Consider the following 15,648-nt stretch of genomic DNA (forward strand, 5'->3'; position numbering starts at 1 on the left):
TTCTGAAAAATAAACCCAGTGTGGTAATACGCAAGTTTATTACTCCTTTAACATGCCTGAGATTTCCCAAAGCACCTACAGGAGGCAGCCAACTCCCAGTGACAAATTAACTTTTAATGGAATCTAGGAAAGATTTACTGTAGATAAAGTATTAAAAAATTCATGCTATGCCATGCCAAGGACAGGTGCTGCTAGGCAAAAGCATTCCCTTATGTGCTATGCTTACTTGGATTTGGCAACAACCAGAAGGTCCGTGAAGAGGAAAAGGTGCCGTTCTTGAGTCTGGAGACCCGTCTTCAGTTGTACATGGCCATTGAGTATAAGGGCTCTGCTGGGACAGATAAAGGACTGCACGAGGGGACATGCTTCTGGGCTGATTGGGGAGAAGCAGCCTTCCCTGCAGCAGCAATAAAAGAAAGCAAGTCAGCCCATCAACAGTAACCAAGAATTACCTCTCCCCTTTGACACAGCAGGCAGAGAATTAATTCACAAACATTTTACTAACATTAGAAGGACAATGACAGAGAGCTGAACAGCCTGACACCCATGCAGAAAGCCATGTAGGGACTGCCTTCACTTCTTAGGAGAGGTGCACCGATACATTGGTCCGATATTGGATCGGCATCAATATAAAGAATATCAACTATATCAGGAATGGCCTGATGTGGCCGATAATTTGGCTGATAAATGCCCGTGTGTGCATGCAGCTGCAGCGCAGCACTCAGGCGAGGAGCACAGCCCAGCAGTATGCAGCTGGTAAGTCTGTTATGGTGAAAGGGGAGTGGGAAGGGATGTTGGGATGCAGATTAATGCCCCCTGTGGTGAGGGAGGGAGTGGGGCTGGGATAGTTGCTGCCTACCTGGGTCAGAGTGGGCACAGGATGGAGCCACAGCTCGTCCAGCGGGCATGGGGAGGGAGCGGTTCTTGCCACTGCGTGCCGTTCATCCTGGAGGGCACTGGGGGAAGGGGGGTCTGTGCAGGATGGGCCAGACAGGCTCCAGCTGTGGACTGGGGGGCTGCGCTGCTCTCAGGGTGGGTGGTGGTGATGCTGGGAGTGGGCTACAGCAAAATTTGGGGTGGCTGCATCCCCCCTCCGAGCGCCACCACCCGCCCCAAGCACAGCACTACAGCCTGCCCAGCCCACCCTGCACAAATCCGGGGCACACCCCTCCCTCTCCATGCCCTCCTGGAGAAGCGGCAGGAGCAGCAGCAGGAGCCGCCCCCCTCTAGTTGGGTGTCTACCTCAGCCCCAGCCCCACTCCCTCTCTCACCACAGGGGCCTTGATCTGCCCCGCCCCACGCCCCTTCCCTTCTCCCTCCCCTTTCACCACAATAGAATTACCAGCTGCATGCAGCTGTATTGGAAAATCAGATCAGCATCGGCTGATATACCTCCTTAAAAATCGGCTATCAGTATCGGCTCCCAAAATCTCTATCGGTGCACCCCTACTTCTTAGTCTTATACAGCATATAGCAGGCACTTAGCAAATAATAATTGAAGCTTAACCCCCTCAAATCTACAACGAATTGTTAAAAATACTACACCTTGTTGGTGCCCCATGAACACAACAGTGTATGCTACATTCACAAACATCTGACCACACACCTATATTTGTATTTGGAATTTACAGTACAGCAGGAGTTAGTGATTTAAAACAAAATTATTCAGTCATAATGATCAATACTGGAAAAAAAAATGAAATATATGGTGCAATCAGGTCAGCATTTGTTAGAGACACACCAGGCAGCTTCCAGAGTATGCATAACAGAGGGCCTAAGCTACACAGAATTTGGCAGCCTGCCTTAATTCTGCTTTATTAACCAAACCTAAATTATTTCCCCCTTGATTTTTCATCCCTATTATTACTTTAGAGTTAGATCCTTGTTTTAAAGGTCTTGCCAAAACAGAATTTTAAGACTGATTAAGCAGAGATGATTTTGAGTTAGCTCTTTACAAATGCAATTCCTGTATGAAAAGATTAAGGGCTTCTTCCTGAAAACCGGTGAGCATCTCCGAGGAGGTGCTGGAGTACCCTTAAATCTCAGTGGAGTCAGCAACAGCTATAGATATTTAATACTAAAGGAGCAGCTCCCTCAATCCTTCCAGTTGGAGCTAGTCTACTTTGTATAAAGTAATTACTCACTGAGTCACACTACAGGAAATGACACTCTAGTCTGGCGGATAGGACACCTAGCTTGGAAATGAGACATCAGGCCCCTGCTCCAGTTCATGTTTGTTCATGTGAAGAAGAACAGCAGCAACAGGAGGGATAGAGACCACTCCCCATCCCAGAATTCCTTAGGGCCTGGCAGCTGGGAACATCACAAGAGGTGAGAGATATTAGTTCAAATCTCCTCAAAACAGAAGAGGAAATTGAATACGAGTCTCCAAAACCATGGATGGGTGCCTGAACCCCATTTGTACCTACTAACTCTGACAGTATTTTTTCCCATTTTATGCATCTAGCCCTTTACTTTAATTGGGTTTCAAGAGAAGTATTTTGTGAAATCATATCTGGCTTGATGATAACTTTTTTCTGGGTTTGGGAGAAAAACCTGGTCTTTGCACAACACTACTGGACAGATGCTGGTGTGGGGTTTGGGGCGATTGCCACCCAATATTCAGTGTTGAACTGGTGAGGGAGAATTTAGAGTGGCTGAATGCCTTCAAGTTGGCAGGACCAGAGGACTACACCCGACAGTGTCGAGGGAATTGGCTGGAGTCATTGCAAAACCATTGGCAAAGGTACCTGAGGACTTGTGGTGCTCAGAAGAGGTCTTGAAAAATTAGAAAAGAGCTAATGTGGTGCCAATCTTTAAGAAGGGGAGGAAGGAGGATCTGGGAAAGTATAGGCAAGTCAGTTTGACCTTGATACCATGTAAAATTTGGGGAAAAATTATCAAGAAGTCCATTGTGAGAGACTGGCATAAGGCATGATACTGAAGGATAGCCAATGTGGTTTTGCTGTCAGCAGGACATGGCTGACCAACCTTGTCTCCTTCCATGATCAAGTAACGAACCACTTGGATGTAGGAAATTTGGTTGATGTCATATACTTGGATTTTTAAAAAGCCTTTGATATGGTCTCCCATGCCCCTCTTACAAAAAAACTGGGGGATTATGGGCTGGCAGAGTCCATGGTGAGGTGGGCTGGGAACGAATCCAGAGAGTGTTAATGACTGTATCGTCTTGGCGGGAGGTGGCCAGTGGTGTCCCGCAGGGTTCAGTTCTTGGCCCCATGCTGTTCACCATCTTTATGAACAATTTAGATGAGGATGTGGAAAACATGCTGGCCAAGTCTATGGACGATACTAAGTTATGGGTAAAAGCAACATACTAGGGGACAGAATGAAGATCCAAGTGGACCTGGCCAAGCTGGAAAGATGGGTGGAGCAGAATCGGATGTAGCTCAATAAGGATAAATGCAGAGTGCTTCATATGGGGAGAAGTAACCAGTGACATGAATATAGGTTAGGAGGAGATGTCTTGGCCAGCATGATGGCTGAAAGGGACCTCAGGGTTATGGTTGATCACAGGACAAACATGACCCACCAGTGCAACACTGTAGTTAACAGAGGTAACTGCATACCAGGATGCATTAGCTGATGTGTTGCAAGCAGGTTTAAGGAAGTGATACTCCTCTCTACTCTGTGTTGGTAAGACCCCAGCTGGGGTACTGGGTCTAGTTCCGGGCGCCACACCTCAAAAAAAGATGAGGAGAATCTTGAAAGGGTCCAAAGATGGGCCACAAGGATGATTAAGGGCCTGGAGGACAAACCTTATGAGCAAAGACTAAGGGATCTGGGACTGTTCAGCCTGGGGAAAAGAAGACTGGGGGGAAGTTGGTGGCCATCTATAAGTATGTAAGGGGTAAATATTGGGAGCTGGGAGAAAAAACTGTTTACTAGCATGCACCCAGAAGAAGACGAGAAGCAATGGTCATAAACTGTTAGAGGATGATTTCAGGTTGGATGTAAAGAAGAACTTCTTTACCATAAGGGTGACCAGAATCTGGAACAGACTTCCCAAGGAGATGGTGCAGTCCACAACCTTGGAAGTCTTCAAGAGGAGACTGGACACACACCCGGAGCAAGGGGGGTTGGACTCGATCTTTCAAGATCCCTTCCAGCCCTTAATTTCTATGATTCTACTGAGTACCTGGCAAAAGGGGCTGTAGCATCTTGCAAGATCCAATCAGCAGTTTGCTTCCTAATCTGTGGAGCAGATAGGATTGGATTCTCAGAGGTGATGACTACTTGTAGCTCCTACTGGCATCTCACAAGTTGGGGGAGCACAGCGCTGCTGTAAAAAAACATCTCAAGATGCACAGCCTTTCATTTCATTAACAACTAGCAGGAAAGATTATTGCAACAGTAAAGTATTTTCAGATTATTTGCCTGTGTATTCTCCTACTGAAACTGGTAGTAAACTCCAATCATTCAAGACCACATAATGCCAAACAGACAGAGCAGAAATTGTGTCTTCAGTTAACACCACTGGATTCCCAAACCTGTCTCCTAATTTGGCCAGTTCCCTGCATTCCTAATCCCTTGATGTTGGTGGCTGGTTTACTCAGTTGATTTAAGATATCAGTTGGCACTGAATAGATAAGATCTTAGATCAGCCTGCAGGAAGACTCATTTTCACTGACCTGCAGGAAGCAGGGCAGGGTAGTACTTTATAGAGTAACTAGTTCAGAAATGAATGAGCTTTCAGAGGCAACAGACTATTTTGCCAGATGCTACAATGAAGTATTTTTCTGTATCTGATGAAGAGGTTAACTTCCTTTCATTGACCTGTGAGAAGGCTGTGAGGAGCTGCTAACTAACAAGAGAAAGCCCAAATCTATCTTTGGTTTCCTAAATGTATTATTTAAACAACCACAATCCTACTGGTGTTTATTATTATGGTATTTTCAGTCATGTCAGAACACTGGTTAAGAGCTTTGTAATAGGAGAATCAGCACTTCAGCAGAGGACAACTATCAAAACAGAGTTAAGAAGTATTCCATTATCTTTTAACCTGTAGCTCCAGTTATTCAGTATATTAAAAACAGTCAAAGAGGTTAGTAGAGACTCCATTTTATAAACTCTCCCCATTAGCATTTGACATAGTCTAGCAGCAATCACTAATGCTGGGTGTAACATACTTTCATCTGAATAGCGACAACACCTTGTCTATACACTTGGGAGTAATGATAATTATAGATCAAAATCTTGTCTGTTATATTATAACTGAACCTAATGAAAAATTAAGTTTCTAAAGGGTTTAAAGCAGTGAAACTCTTTGTAAAAGCATGTTACAGGACAAGATTCAATTGACTTTTTCGGGATCAGATTTATATACATCTCTACATGGGCAAGCCTAATTTTGATCACTATAATAGAATGATTCATAAACCTGAGAACTCCCATCATCGCACTGCAACTTTCAAGCTAAATCTCCATCAACTGGGGGTATATGTACCCCTGGGAGTACTTTGGAAGTTTGCTTCCTAATCTGCGGAGCAGATAGGATTGGATTCTCAGAGGGGAAACACAGCAGTGGCAAGGACAAGCTGGCAGCATTTCCAGCTTTGCCAATGGCAGTACTTCCGGTTTTGCTGCCACATGGGGACCCCTGCCCCCTCCCATTCGTTAACCAGCCGCCGGGGGACTCCCCATTTCTCGACCCCCCGACCAAAAAAGGTTGAAACCCCTGTACTAGAGAGAAATTCAAAAGCCTATGTATGTGTATAACTAGGATCTGCATCCTGACCACCCCTTCTTGCTCTTTTCCCTCCATCATTTGAATTTCAAATCAGCACTCTCACATGCTGTACATCCTTTACCTCCAGACATGTGACACCAAGAAATGTGACATTCTTTTCTTCCTGGGGGGAGGGGGAAGGAGAGGGGAAGGGAAGTAAAAACACAAACAAGACATTACATTCAAATCAGAACCGTTTACTCAAAAGCACCATTGACCAATGAACATAACGGGAAAGCTCTCCAGGACTGAGAACAAAATGTCATTCTGGAGGCCAAGTTTGATCCTTATAACTGGATCATTAACACTAGAGAGAAATGAAACCCAAGTTCTTCGTATTTGCATTTCCATGTTAAAAAGTCTGTAATAAAATAGCATTTAACTCTTCTTTTAGGCAGTACCAGCCTTAGGAGAGGGCAAACCAGGTGACTGCCCAGGGACCCACACTTCAGGGGGCCCCAACATTTTGCAACAAATTTTTTTGGGGGTGAAGTTTTTGTAAAGAAGCGGCTCTATTTGCATGTTAACACTAGATTCTTTATCTATTCCCCCCCACCAAATAGTAAAAAGATCCATTATACACGGTGATGGGTTAATATTTACCTAAGTACATACACCTTGCTTCTTGTTTTGATTCTCTTGCCCAGGGCCCCAACAACCCTAAGGTCACCACTGTTTTAGACTTCATTTAAATGTGAATAGTGATTTGGGAAGCTAATGAAGGTTCCTTTATTGGCTTCAGTTGAGCCAGATTTCACTTTTCTACCCTGTTCTTTACATTAATAAGGTGAGCACTAAGATGCCGACTTTCACACTCACTTAATGTTTAGCTTGTTCTTAGTACTGACTACAAGTTGTTTCAAGCTTCCCATGTTATATCTATCTATAATTGTAGCATTTTCTTTAATGACACTGTGAAAATTTTGATTAATTTATTATGTATCAGAAGAAACAAAAACCACAAATAACTTCTGTTGTTCCTCTGCCCCTTCATAGCCTTGCTTAGGGTTTCTGAGCAAAATAGGTGTCTTAATGTAGTGAGAGCCGAGCTTTTTATTTCTATTCTCAGTATAACAGATGTAGGTTTTAATTTTTATTAGCACATGGAAACAGAACAAGAACCTAGGAGTTTTAGAAGTCTATATGAACTGAGTGAATAACTATGAAACTATGAGTGTGTTAAACTACTTAAGGTGACAATCCAAAATTCATGTGTGTCAACTGAAAGATTTCTAATGATGTCAACAGATTCTGGAACAGGACTTATAGTACTTTAAATGTAAACCATGAAGCACAGAATAGGATCTATCTTCACATGTGAACCACAGACTGGAAGGAACTTGCTGCATCATCAGGTCAGTCCCTGCCATCTCAGACAGCACATTGTAAACCACTTTCAAAAAACTGATCAAAGTCCATCCAAAAACTAGTGAGGTTTCTCTACTCCTAGTTGTCTTGGAAGGCTGCTCCAGAATCTCATTCCTCCAGTGGTCAGAAAGATCTTTTTGCAATTGTGTATGTCAATTTTCCTCAAAAGCTTAGGCAATAGGAATACATGCAACTGACATTTAATAAAATAATATTTGGTTATTACACACCTAAAGCACTTATAAGGGCTGGGTAAGAATTCCTCCTATTTTAGTGACAGAGGTAAAAACAGAGACACGGTATAGTGAGGTGGCTTGCCCAAGACAGTGAGGGACATGAATAGGAGCTAGGGCTCCCAAACCCTGGTCTCCTGCCCCAGCTGCTAGTCTACAGCAGTATGTAAGCCTCGATTAATTTTTTCTGGGATAGTGCTGCTATCAGAGTAACCATGAAACTCTTCTCATGTTCCAGCTCACCTAAGTGAGGTACTGCTCCTTCAAGAAGTGTCTTTGTCAGGAAGTAGCAAAATGAGGTCTGAGCCAGTGCTGGCAATTCTAGAAGGTCTTTTTCTCTCATGTAATTAATTCAGGTCCACTTCCTTATTCTACCATGCCCACACAGTTTGTCTGTGTTTCTGTATATACACCCAACAAAGGGAGAAGGAAATCTTTAGCCACCTGTGGATTCTGGGGAAGTAGCCCAGTGGCTTGTGCTGCATGACTTTAAAAACATCCAACATTTTTCCATCACTTGAAAAACAATCCCTCCCTTTTTTCCTTAGACTAGCTATCCACATAAATTTAAGCTTTGGATCTATTCAACCCAGTCATTAGAATGTTGTGCATGTTTTCTACTAAATTTTAACACTTACATAAAGCTCTTCTAACCAACAACCCCAATGAGCAGTTATTTATTTGTGGATATTGCTAAGGCACCAGATTAAATGACTCGACTAAGGACAATTGGAACTCTACTTGCAAAGTCTTCCAAGTGTAACCAGGCTCACAGTAGACCAGTGACTCTTTTTAGACTCAAGGCATTCTTCACACTTCATGGAAAATGCCAGTTCTTAGCTTACATTCATCTTTTGACTACAGAACACCGTATTTTCTCACATGCATTTTTCCCAAAAACTAGCTGCTGGCAACTGTAGTGCATATAATATGCGACAGGTAAGGCAAGAGCGGTTTATGCCAATTACAACACAAAAGCAAAAGTAAAGTGTGCCCATAATTCACAGAAAGCAAAACAATGACCAGCCTTGGCTCCATATCTGCTGCTGCTCAGTTACTACAAGGAAATATTTTTTCTCTTCATTCTGTCTTTCAAAAACAGGTTATCATATTCTGGAACATACTGTATGTGAGAAAATATGGTAATAAAGTAGTTCTTCTGTTGCAAAGAACTCAAAAAGACCAAAACAGGCCTGAATCCTTTTGACACTATGGATTCCTATGTGAAATCCTTGATGTTATCTTGTAACTCATGTACAGGCGTTTGTACCCTTAAAAGGATCTTACAGCACCCCAGAATCCAGAAGAAATGAAATTATATCTAAGTAATTTTGTAAAAATTGATTATTTTGGAGATCAGATAAAAATCTCACTCACTCATTTACTCATGGTTGTACTTGATACTCTCATTTCCAGAACCTTACACTGACAAGGAAGCCTTTAGTATAAGCTTAAATAGAAGATTTTTAGCAGAATTACAAAGCAGGAATGCACTGCTAACTGAAGCATGGGAATCAAGTTTATTTCTTCTCAAAACTACTTTAATTCCAAACAATTCTAGCCATATCTCCTGACTGGATTACTGGACTCAGGGTTACTATCTTAGAATGGCTGATTAACAACAGGACTCAAACAAACCAAAAGAGCAGAGCCCTAATTTGGATCAGAGCCCTGAGACTGGGGAGCAGGGAGGGGTGGCAGGAGGGAAGAAATCTGTAACAGAAGAAAGTACCTGTCCCTACATCTTGGCTATTTATAACATACTCAAAACTAATGATAACATTTCAAGACCTCAACACTTATCCAGTTCCATCATAAATTACAGTTTGGCTAATGTCTTGCACATATATTGTAGCCATCTTGACAATATCATGGTGGCACATCATTTATACCATGTGGTAAAAAAAGAAGAAGAAAAGAAAAGTAAAGAAAAAGAAAGTAACAAAAACTTTTCTTCTGCACTGGGATCAAATTCACCAGTAGTATGAATGGGTGTAATATAATGGAATGGTGCCTCCTTACACATGTGAAATTTAGCTCCTAGCTTGTTGATATGTTATTAAAAAGGCTACAGCCTACGAAAGCTCCCTCACAGCGTCAAAAAGAATCACAAACCCTGGCAGGGGGACTGTTTTACATGCCACAGAAGTATCTCCAAGACTTCCCAGAAGGGAAACCTGTCTTTAAAGAAGGGTTGTATAGCAGTCAAAGCCTAATTTAAGTAGCTCATCATTTGCTCATCTCAGCCAAAGAAACAAAGAAGAAATAAAAGGAGACAAACATGTGGAACAATGTTACATAGCTTTGAATACAAATGCTAGCTAGTAAAACATGTCTCCACTCCACAGATTGCGGCATGGCACAAGCCATAAGCCTTGTATGTACCAGACATGATTTCCAAATACAGAGGCCTAAAGATAGGCCATGCACCTGCATGCTGCTCTGCATGGCATTTTCCTATACCCATAAAAAGGCCCACTGATGCAGGGACTGAATGCGCACAGTTCATACTGCCTTCAGATGGGGTTCTCCACAGTTAGGGATTTGCCTATGTGCAATAACTTGTTGGACGGGTTGCCTATATGGAATAATTGTTAGACTGAAGTCTAATTCCCTAGTTAGATACCTCAATAAAAAAAAATCAGAACACCCAGATTTTCAAAGATGCTGAGCACTTCTTTCACTAATCCATTTTACTGTTGGGCTTGTTTGGTCCTGTTAAATGCGATTTTCTACATGCACCTTGTCCTTGATGTAGATGTAAAAAAACACATTACTCTTCCTCAAGAGGTGAGCTTTTCCTTATGTCTTATATAATAATTTTACCCAAAGGCTGAGAAGAAACATAAAAAATATGAACCGAAAAGGAGGTACACAGGACCAAGAGATGGGTAATTTTACACTAACTATAAATAGAGGGGACTTGGATACACAAGCCTAGAAGTTCTCTAATCGCAAGGGCAGCCAACCCATTTTTTAAGGCTTGCTGTCAACCTGATCTTAGCAGTGTTAAGGGAGCTTCTTTCCAAGAATAGAGTATGCACATACTTTCATTTAACTATGGTAAATGTCCTAAAACTCAAGTAACTCATTCTGAAACCAGTAATGAATTTCAAAAAGCAGTTCATTTATTTTGTGTACTGTGGCTTTCCTTGACTACTAGGGTCACAAACTGAAGGCCCGGTACAATTAGACACAGAGAGCTCTGCCCTGTGCCGGATTCCACTCTTGGACTTAAGTATCACCTGCATTGATTTGTTGATTTTAATTCAACCATTTATTCAGAATGTTAGCTGCACAAGTATTTAAAGCCTTGGCACTGTATATATCAAATTATTATTTAAAAACAAATTACTAAAATAATTATGGTAGGGCAACACAGATTATACAGATTCTTGAAGTAAGGAGAACACAAGTGTCTTGGTTTACTTTCAGTTCAAAGCTTTAACAAACAGCTGTGAGGTGTTTACTCTGAAAACGTAAGAAGCTAAATTCTCACTGGCGTAAATTAGTAGTATAAAGTTCAATGGAGCTGTGCCAGCCAGTTTACACCAGAAAAGAATTTGGCCTGTGTTATTTAAAACCCTAATGAATATAAAAGCATTAAAGTTCTTTCTGTGTGGGTGCCCTACAGATTTGCTACCCAGCTCCAGCACTGATTAACAAAAATGTCCAAGGGTTTATAAGGGAGGAAAAGTTTAAGGAGGGACATGCTTGCATATAAAGTCAATAAAGTCTTTTGGCCTTGGGAAGAACTGATCCTCTGTTCACAACTACTATTCACGTACATTTTTATGCAGTGACGTAGCAGCACCACCTTGAGTGGCATTCCCATAACAGTTCCACCAGGGAGATGCCATTCCAAGCATTATTTACATAGACAAAGCACTCTTTGTTCCTTCTCCTCCCTCTGTTGCAGAAAAGTGGCTTTTGGAAAAAGTAAAAATAAGGATTAAAAACAAAAAAGAAAAAAAGAAAAACAGGACCACATTCTTCCCTCCTCCCAGGGCTTTGCACTGTTGATTTAGGGGTTATCTAGGAACTCACCTGGGGCAGAACAATGCAGGGCAGCAGAGAGCTGCGTCACTCATTTTTGTCCATGCCACACTGGGGTCAAGGGGCAGCAGCATTTTGGTGATCAAAGCTACAGGGAGGGTCCCCTGGGAGCCAGTACTGTTACAACAATTCATAGCAGCCCTAAGGGACAGGATTGATGTTTGTTTTAGATTATTACAAACCAATTTCTGTTGATTGCCTAAAATTAATTCCAGTAGTTTTATTTGCATTGCATCAGGAATGAAAGTGATCCTTCTTAAAAGATATCAGATGTACTACTGGACTGTGATAATATAGAAGTTGGGAAACAACAATAAATCAATAAATATTGCAAGTATATACGTATATATTCCTACTTGCCAAAAAAATAAACTCATCAAAATAACTTTTTTATACCGCAGACTGAAGCTCCCACAGCCGGTTTGAAGGTGCCACAGGATTGTTAGTGTAAAAATATGGAAAGGTCAGCACACCACATTATCTGGGACAAGGGTTCTCAACCAGGCTGCCAGAGTACCCTGGGTGCCACCAAATCCTTTGAAGTATGCCCAGAGATTTAAGGAGATAAGCAAATAAGCTAAGCAGATAAGCCTGGCTCAGGCTTGCCCCAGCCTGGATGATCCCCTACCCCTACTGCTGAGCCCCTGTATAAGGAGGTAAGCACTGTAATATATAATTTATCTTTTGAAATTGGGTGCCATTCAACTTGAAAAAGTTATGGAGGGATGTCTCAAGTCCAATAAGGGGTGCCTCAAGTCAAAAAAGATTGAGAACCACTGGTCTAGAGAAACAAACAGTCAGGGCACAGGAAGATGGCAGGAGTTGCACAATTATGTAACAGGATTCGTTTAATTAAGTGATAGGGGAGATATAAATTTGCTTATAGATTACTATGTGGCAAGTCATTTAGCAGTAATCACCTCACAGTTATCAGGTAACCAAATGAGTATCAAAGTCTCAGGGAGGTAACCAGGGGCTAGATCCAACATTCAAAATACTCGGACTGAACGGAAGTCCTATACCACAGAGGTCACTCCCCTTTGGCTGCTGAATAGTCAGGAGACATCTCACAGCAGCTCTGGAGCTTTAGAGGTCATAACCTGATCTGAACTCATGCCAATGTCTGCCCCCAGCCAACCTACCTGTAAAACAGCCACCTGGTCATTTAGGCCTGGAAAACCAAAAGGGCTAGGGACACAGAAATTGGTTTAAGTGATCAGAAACTGGTTTAAACCTGTAACAGAACAGAAGTTCAGTGCACATAAACCAGTTTCAAAATGGCTGAAACAGATTTAAGATAAACCTAGTTGAACGTAATATCAGACTTAACTGATTTGGGTCAAACCAGTTTATGAAACTTTTGTCCCAGACCCCTTCCTGGTTCAAGTTAAATCACAGTCCCCCTGCATCCCAGCATACTTTTCAGCCCTGGCCTAGGCTGTGCCGTCTGCTCCAGCAGAGAAAGATTGGCGGGGGGGCAGAGAGAAACAGAGGCAGGGACTGCACTCCCCCAGGCAAACCCCATCTGGGGTCTTGGGCCAGGGAGGGGGGTTAAACTTCCCTTCCCACAAGTACAGAGCTGTCCTGCCCTGCTAAAAAACTTACTGCTGGCTGCAACTGTGGATTACAAATCCCAGAAGCACCAGGGAGCAGGAAGAGAAAGTGATGGGCAATCCTGCAGAGTCCTGCTGCTGTGATGCTGCAAATCCCAGAGACCTTGGGGGCAGCACCCCCCAGCTTCTGGCCTGAGCCATTGCAGGTATGTGGCTGAATATCCTGAATCAAAAATAAATGACCATCCAGTTGTTTCTCAGCTTAATCTGCATTTTAGACTAACCTGCAAAGACTGAATCAAAGCCTTGAGCTTTTTGACTGTCTGTACGTAGCCAAGGTGATCAGATGTGATACTCATCACATCACTTCCCTGTGTGCTGTTGGCTGCAGAGTGCTTTAACCATGCAAGTCCAGTGGGCTTAAGTGGAACTTTGAACTCATCTTCAGTTATGCACTCATATTTTTAAAGAAAAAAAAAATCAATCACCTGGTCCAAAATAACAGAAGATATCTGAGCTTACTACAGTACAATTTAAGCAGCTATTACCTTTCAGGTGGCCTTTTGGCAATCTCCTTCCTTCAAGAAGCTTAATTAAAATGTACTGATTTATAAGGAACCAAAGTAATAAAACATACAAAAATAGCTTTTAGTGTTATTGTTAAAAGAAATTCCTGCATCAAGTCATCAAGCCTCTTTTCTTTCCATGACCTACTGCTATCACTGAAGTTTGCTCTATTTAACAAGTACCACCGATTTGGATACATCTGGAAACAGTGGGAAACTGGCAAAATTCAGTGTAGTTCCACTAAAGATTCAAGCAGAGCATCTGGTCATGTCTCTTGAGTGAGCACAAACAGCAAATGTGCATTTCACCATGCTGGAAGTGTGGCTGGGTTTCTGAAAAGGCTGTGTGCTCCTGAAGATTTGGCTGACTCCTTGTTACACACTCTCCCAACATTAACAGGAATAAATCTGGCTCTGGTTTACTTCAACTTTAAAACATATTTTGATAATAGTCCCCAAAACCTAGGAATTATCCTACTGCATTGAAGAGATTAACTGATATTCCAGCCTTTGCTAGCTATTTCATGTGTAATGACCCAGATTCCTTTTGAACTGCCAGCAGCCAAATTAGTTTCAGCTGCATCCACCTGTTTACTCTCTTATAACTGCCTATGTATTCCAAGTGTTCTCATGTGGAGCTCCTAGGCCTAAAGATTTGATGAGTTCTACTTGACGCAGCTCTAGTGGGTTGAAAAAGAGAGATAACTGTACATGGGGCCTGATTCTCCAAACCATTGGAAAATTATTTATGCCCAAGAAAAAGTGGGTGTCAACAAGGTGCAAGACATGGAGGAGCTGCTAGGGAGCACAGGTACTTTTTATTAAGATTATTTTTATATTTTCTTGGACCTTTTGGTTTGCCAGAGGAGCTGATTCAACCCCTATACCTGTGTCACATTCCTTGGTGAAGATGCTATATTGCCATCCACCACGAAAGCTGTTCTTCTCTTGGACAGCACAGATCACAAAACCCAGGAGAAAGCATGAGAGAGCCAAAAAAACTGTTCTGTCAAAAGGACTCGGCAGTAAAGCAAGTTTCCAGAGGAGGTTAGACAAATGTGAAAAATTTTGTAGAGAGATCAGACAACTCTTTGACAAAGCCGTCCTACCAGGGCCGAATTAACAGGTAAGCCGACAAAGGAAAAGGAAAAGATTAAACACACCCAGGAATGAATAGTCAATGCACAGTCTCCTCTACTAGTGAGAGAAGAAAAGACAACATTTTTGAAACCTATATGAAAACCCAAGACAAAAAGTACAAATCCCAAATCCTGTGTTAGAAAAGGTGGCTCTCCATACAGGACATGGAGTTCAAAAACTGCCAGCGAATTGAGCAGGCAGGTACCTAAGTCAGCATACAGTTACCTAGAGCTAGGTAAAAGGACATGCTGAACTGTATACTGTATCCCATTGGGTAAAATGAAAAAACAGTCCTGTGAGCAGAGACAATACCCCTGGGAGGGAACATTCCTGCTGAGTGTCCTAAGTACTAGCCTATAATCATGCTCACTCTTGTGCGTGTCCTCTTACCCTCCTCACAAGGACTGGCTCCCCACAATACTGGCTGTTCAGTTGCTTAGCCTCAACAGGAATGGTGGAAGAGTTCCAACCAGGGTGGATAAAAATCAACACATTTTTTAATTAAAAACAAAAAACCCCCAAAGAACAGATTTTTTTATTTAATTTGGATTTTTTTATTTAATCGTATTTTTAATTTTTTAAAGATGCTTTGTTAAAAAAAATAAACCTAAGATATGTTTGTCACGGAGTGGGGCCTAGGAGCGGCCGTGATCGCGCTAGCACCCCCTACCATGCCAAGTTAGCGATCCAGCACCCTCTATTCTCGCCCGCCACGTCTTGTTGGTATATTAGTTTTATATGGGAGGCTGCCTTATGATCCCCTTGGACACGGTGCTCTGCTCATACTGCCCCCCATACCAGATGGGGTGACTTGGTGCAACCCTGGCCTTACGGGCTATGCGTGCCTCCTACCTCCCCTTTAGCACGCCCCAAGCCTCGCAGCTCTTCCGGACGTTTTCATAGATTCATAGATTAAGGGTCGGAAGGGACCTAGTAGATCTTCTAGCCCGACCCCCCGCCAGGGCGGGAGAACAACAAAGAAC

The 15,648-nt window shown here is 42.4% G+C and overlaps 1 protein-coding gene across 3 annotated transcripts in view; it reads right to left on the reverse strand.

Annotated features, from left to right (window-relative positions):
- The window catches only part of ARHGAP20 (Rho GTPase activating protein 20), a 100,361-nt gene that overhangs the window by 52,966 nt on the left and 31,747 nt on the right, over window positions 1-15,648 (reverse strand). For 2 of the 3 annotated variants that reach the window (XM_019525316.1, XM_019525315.1), the window contains exon 3: window positions 227-397. The exons of the other annotated variant lie outside the window; for it this stretch is intronic. In XM_019525316.1, the coding sequence (XP_019380861.1) occupies window positions 227-397 (171 nt within the window). The remainder of the gene's footprint in view (window positions 1-226; window positions 398-15,648) is intronic. 3 annotated transcript variants of the gene reach the window in all.

The sequence above is a fragment of the Gavialis gangeticus genome, unplaced genomic scaffold (assembly GCF_001723915.1).
Source record: "Gavialis gangeticus isolate Ggan-Ray unplaced genomic scaffold, GavGan_comp1, whole genome shotgun sequence".
In the NCBI taxonomy this organism is placed as follows: domain Eukaryota; kingdom Metazoa; phylum Chordata; order Crocodylia; family Gavialidae; genus Gavialis; species Gavialis gangeticus.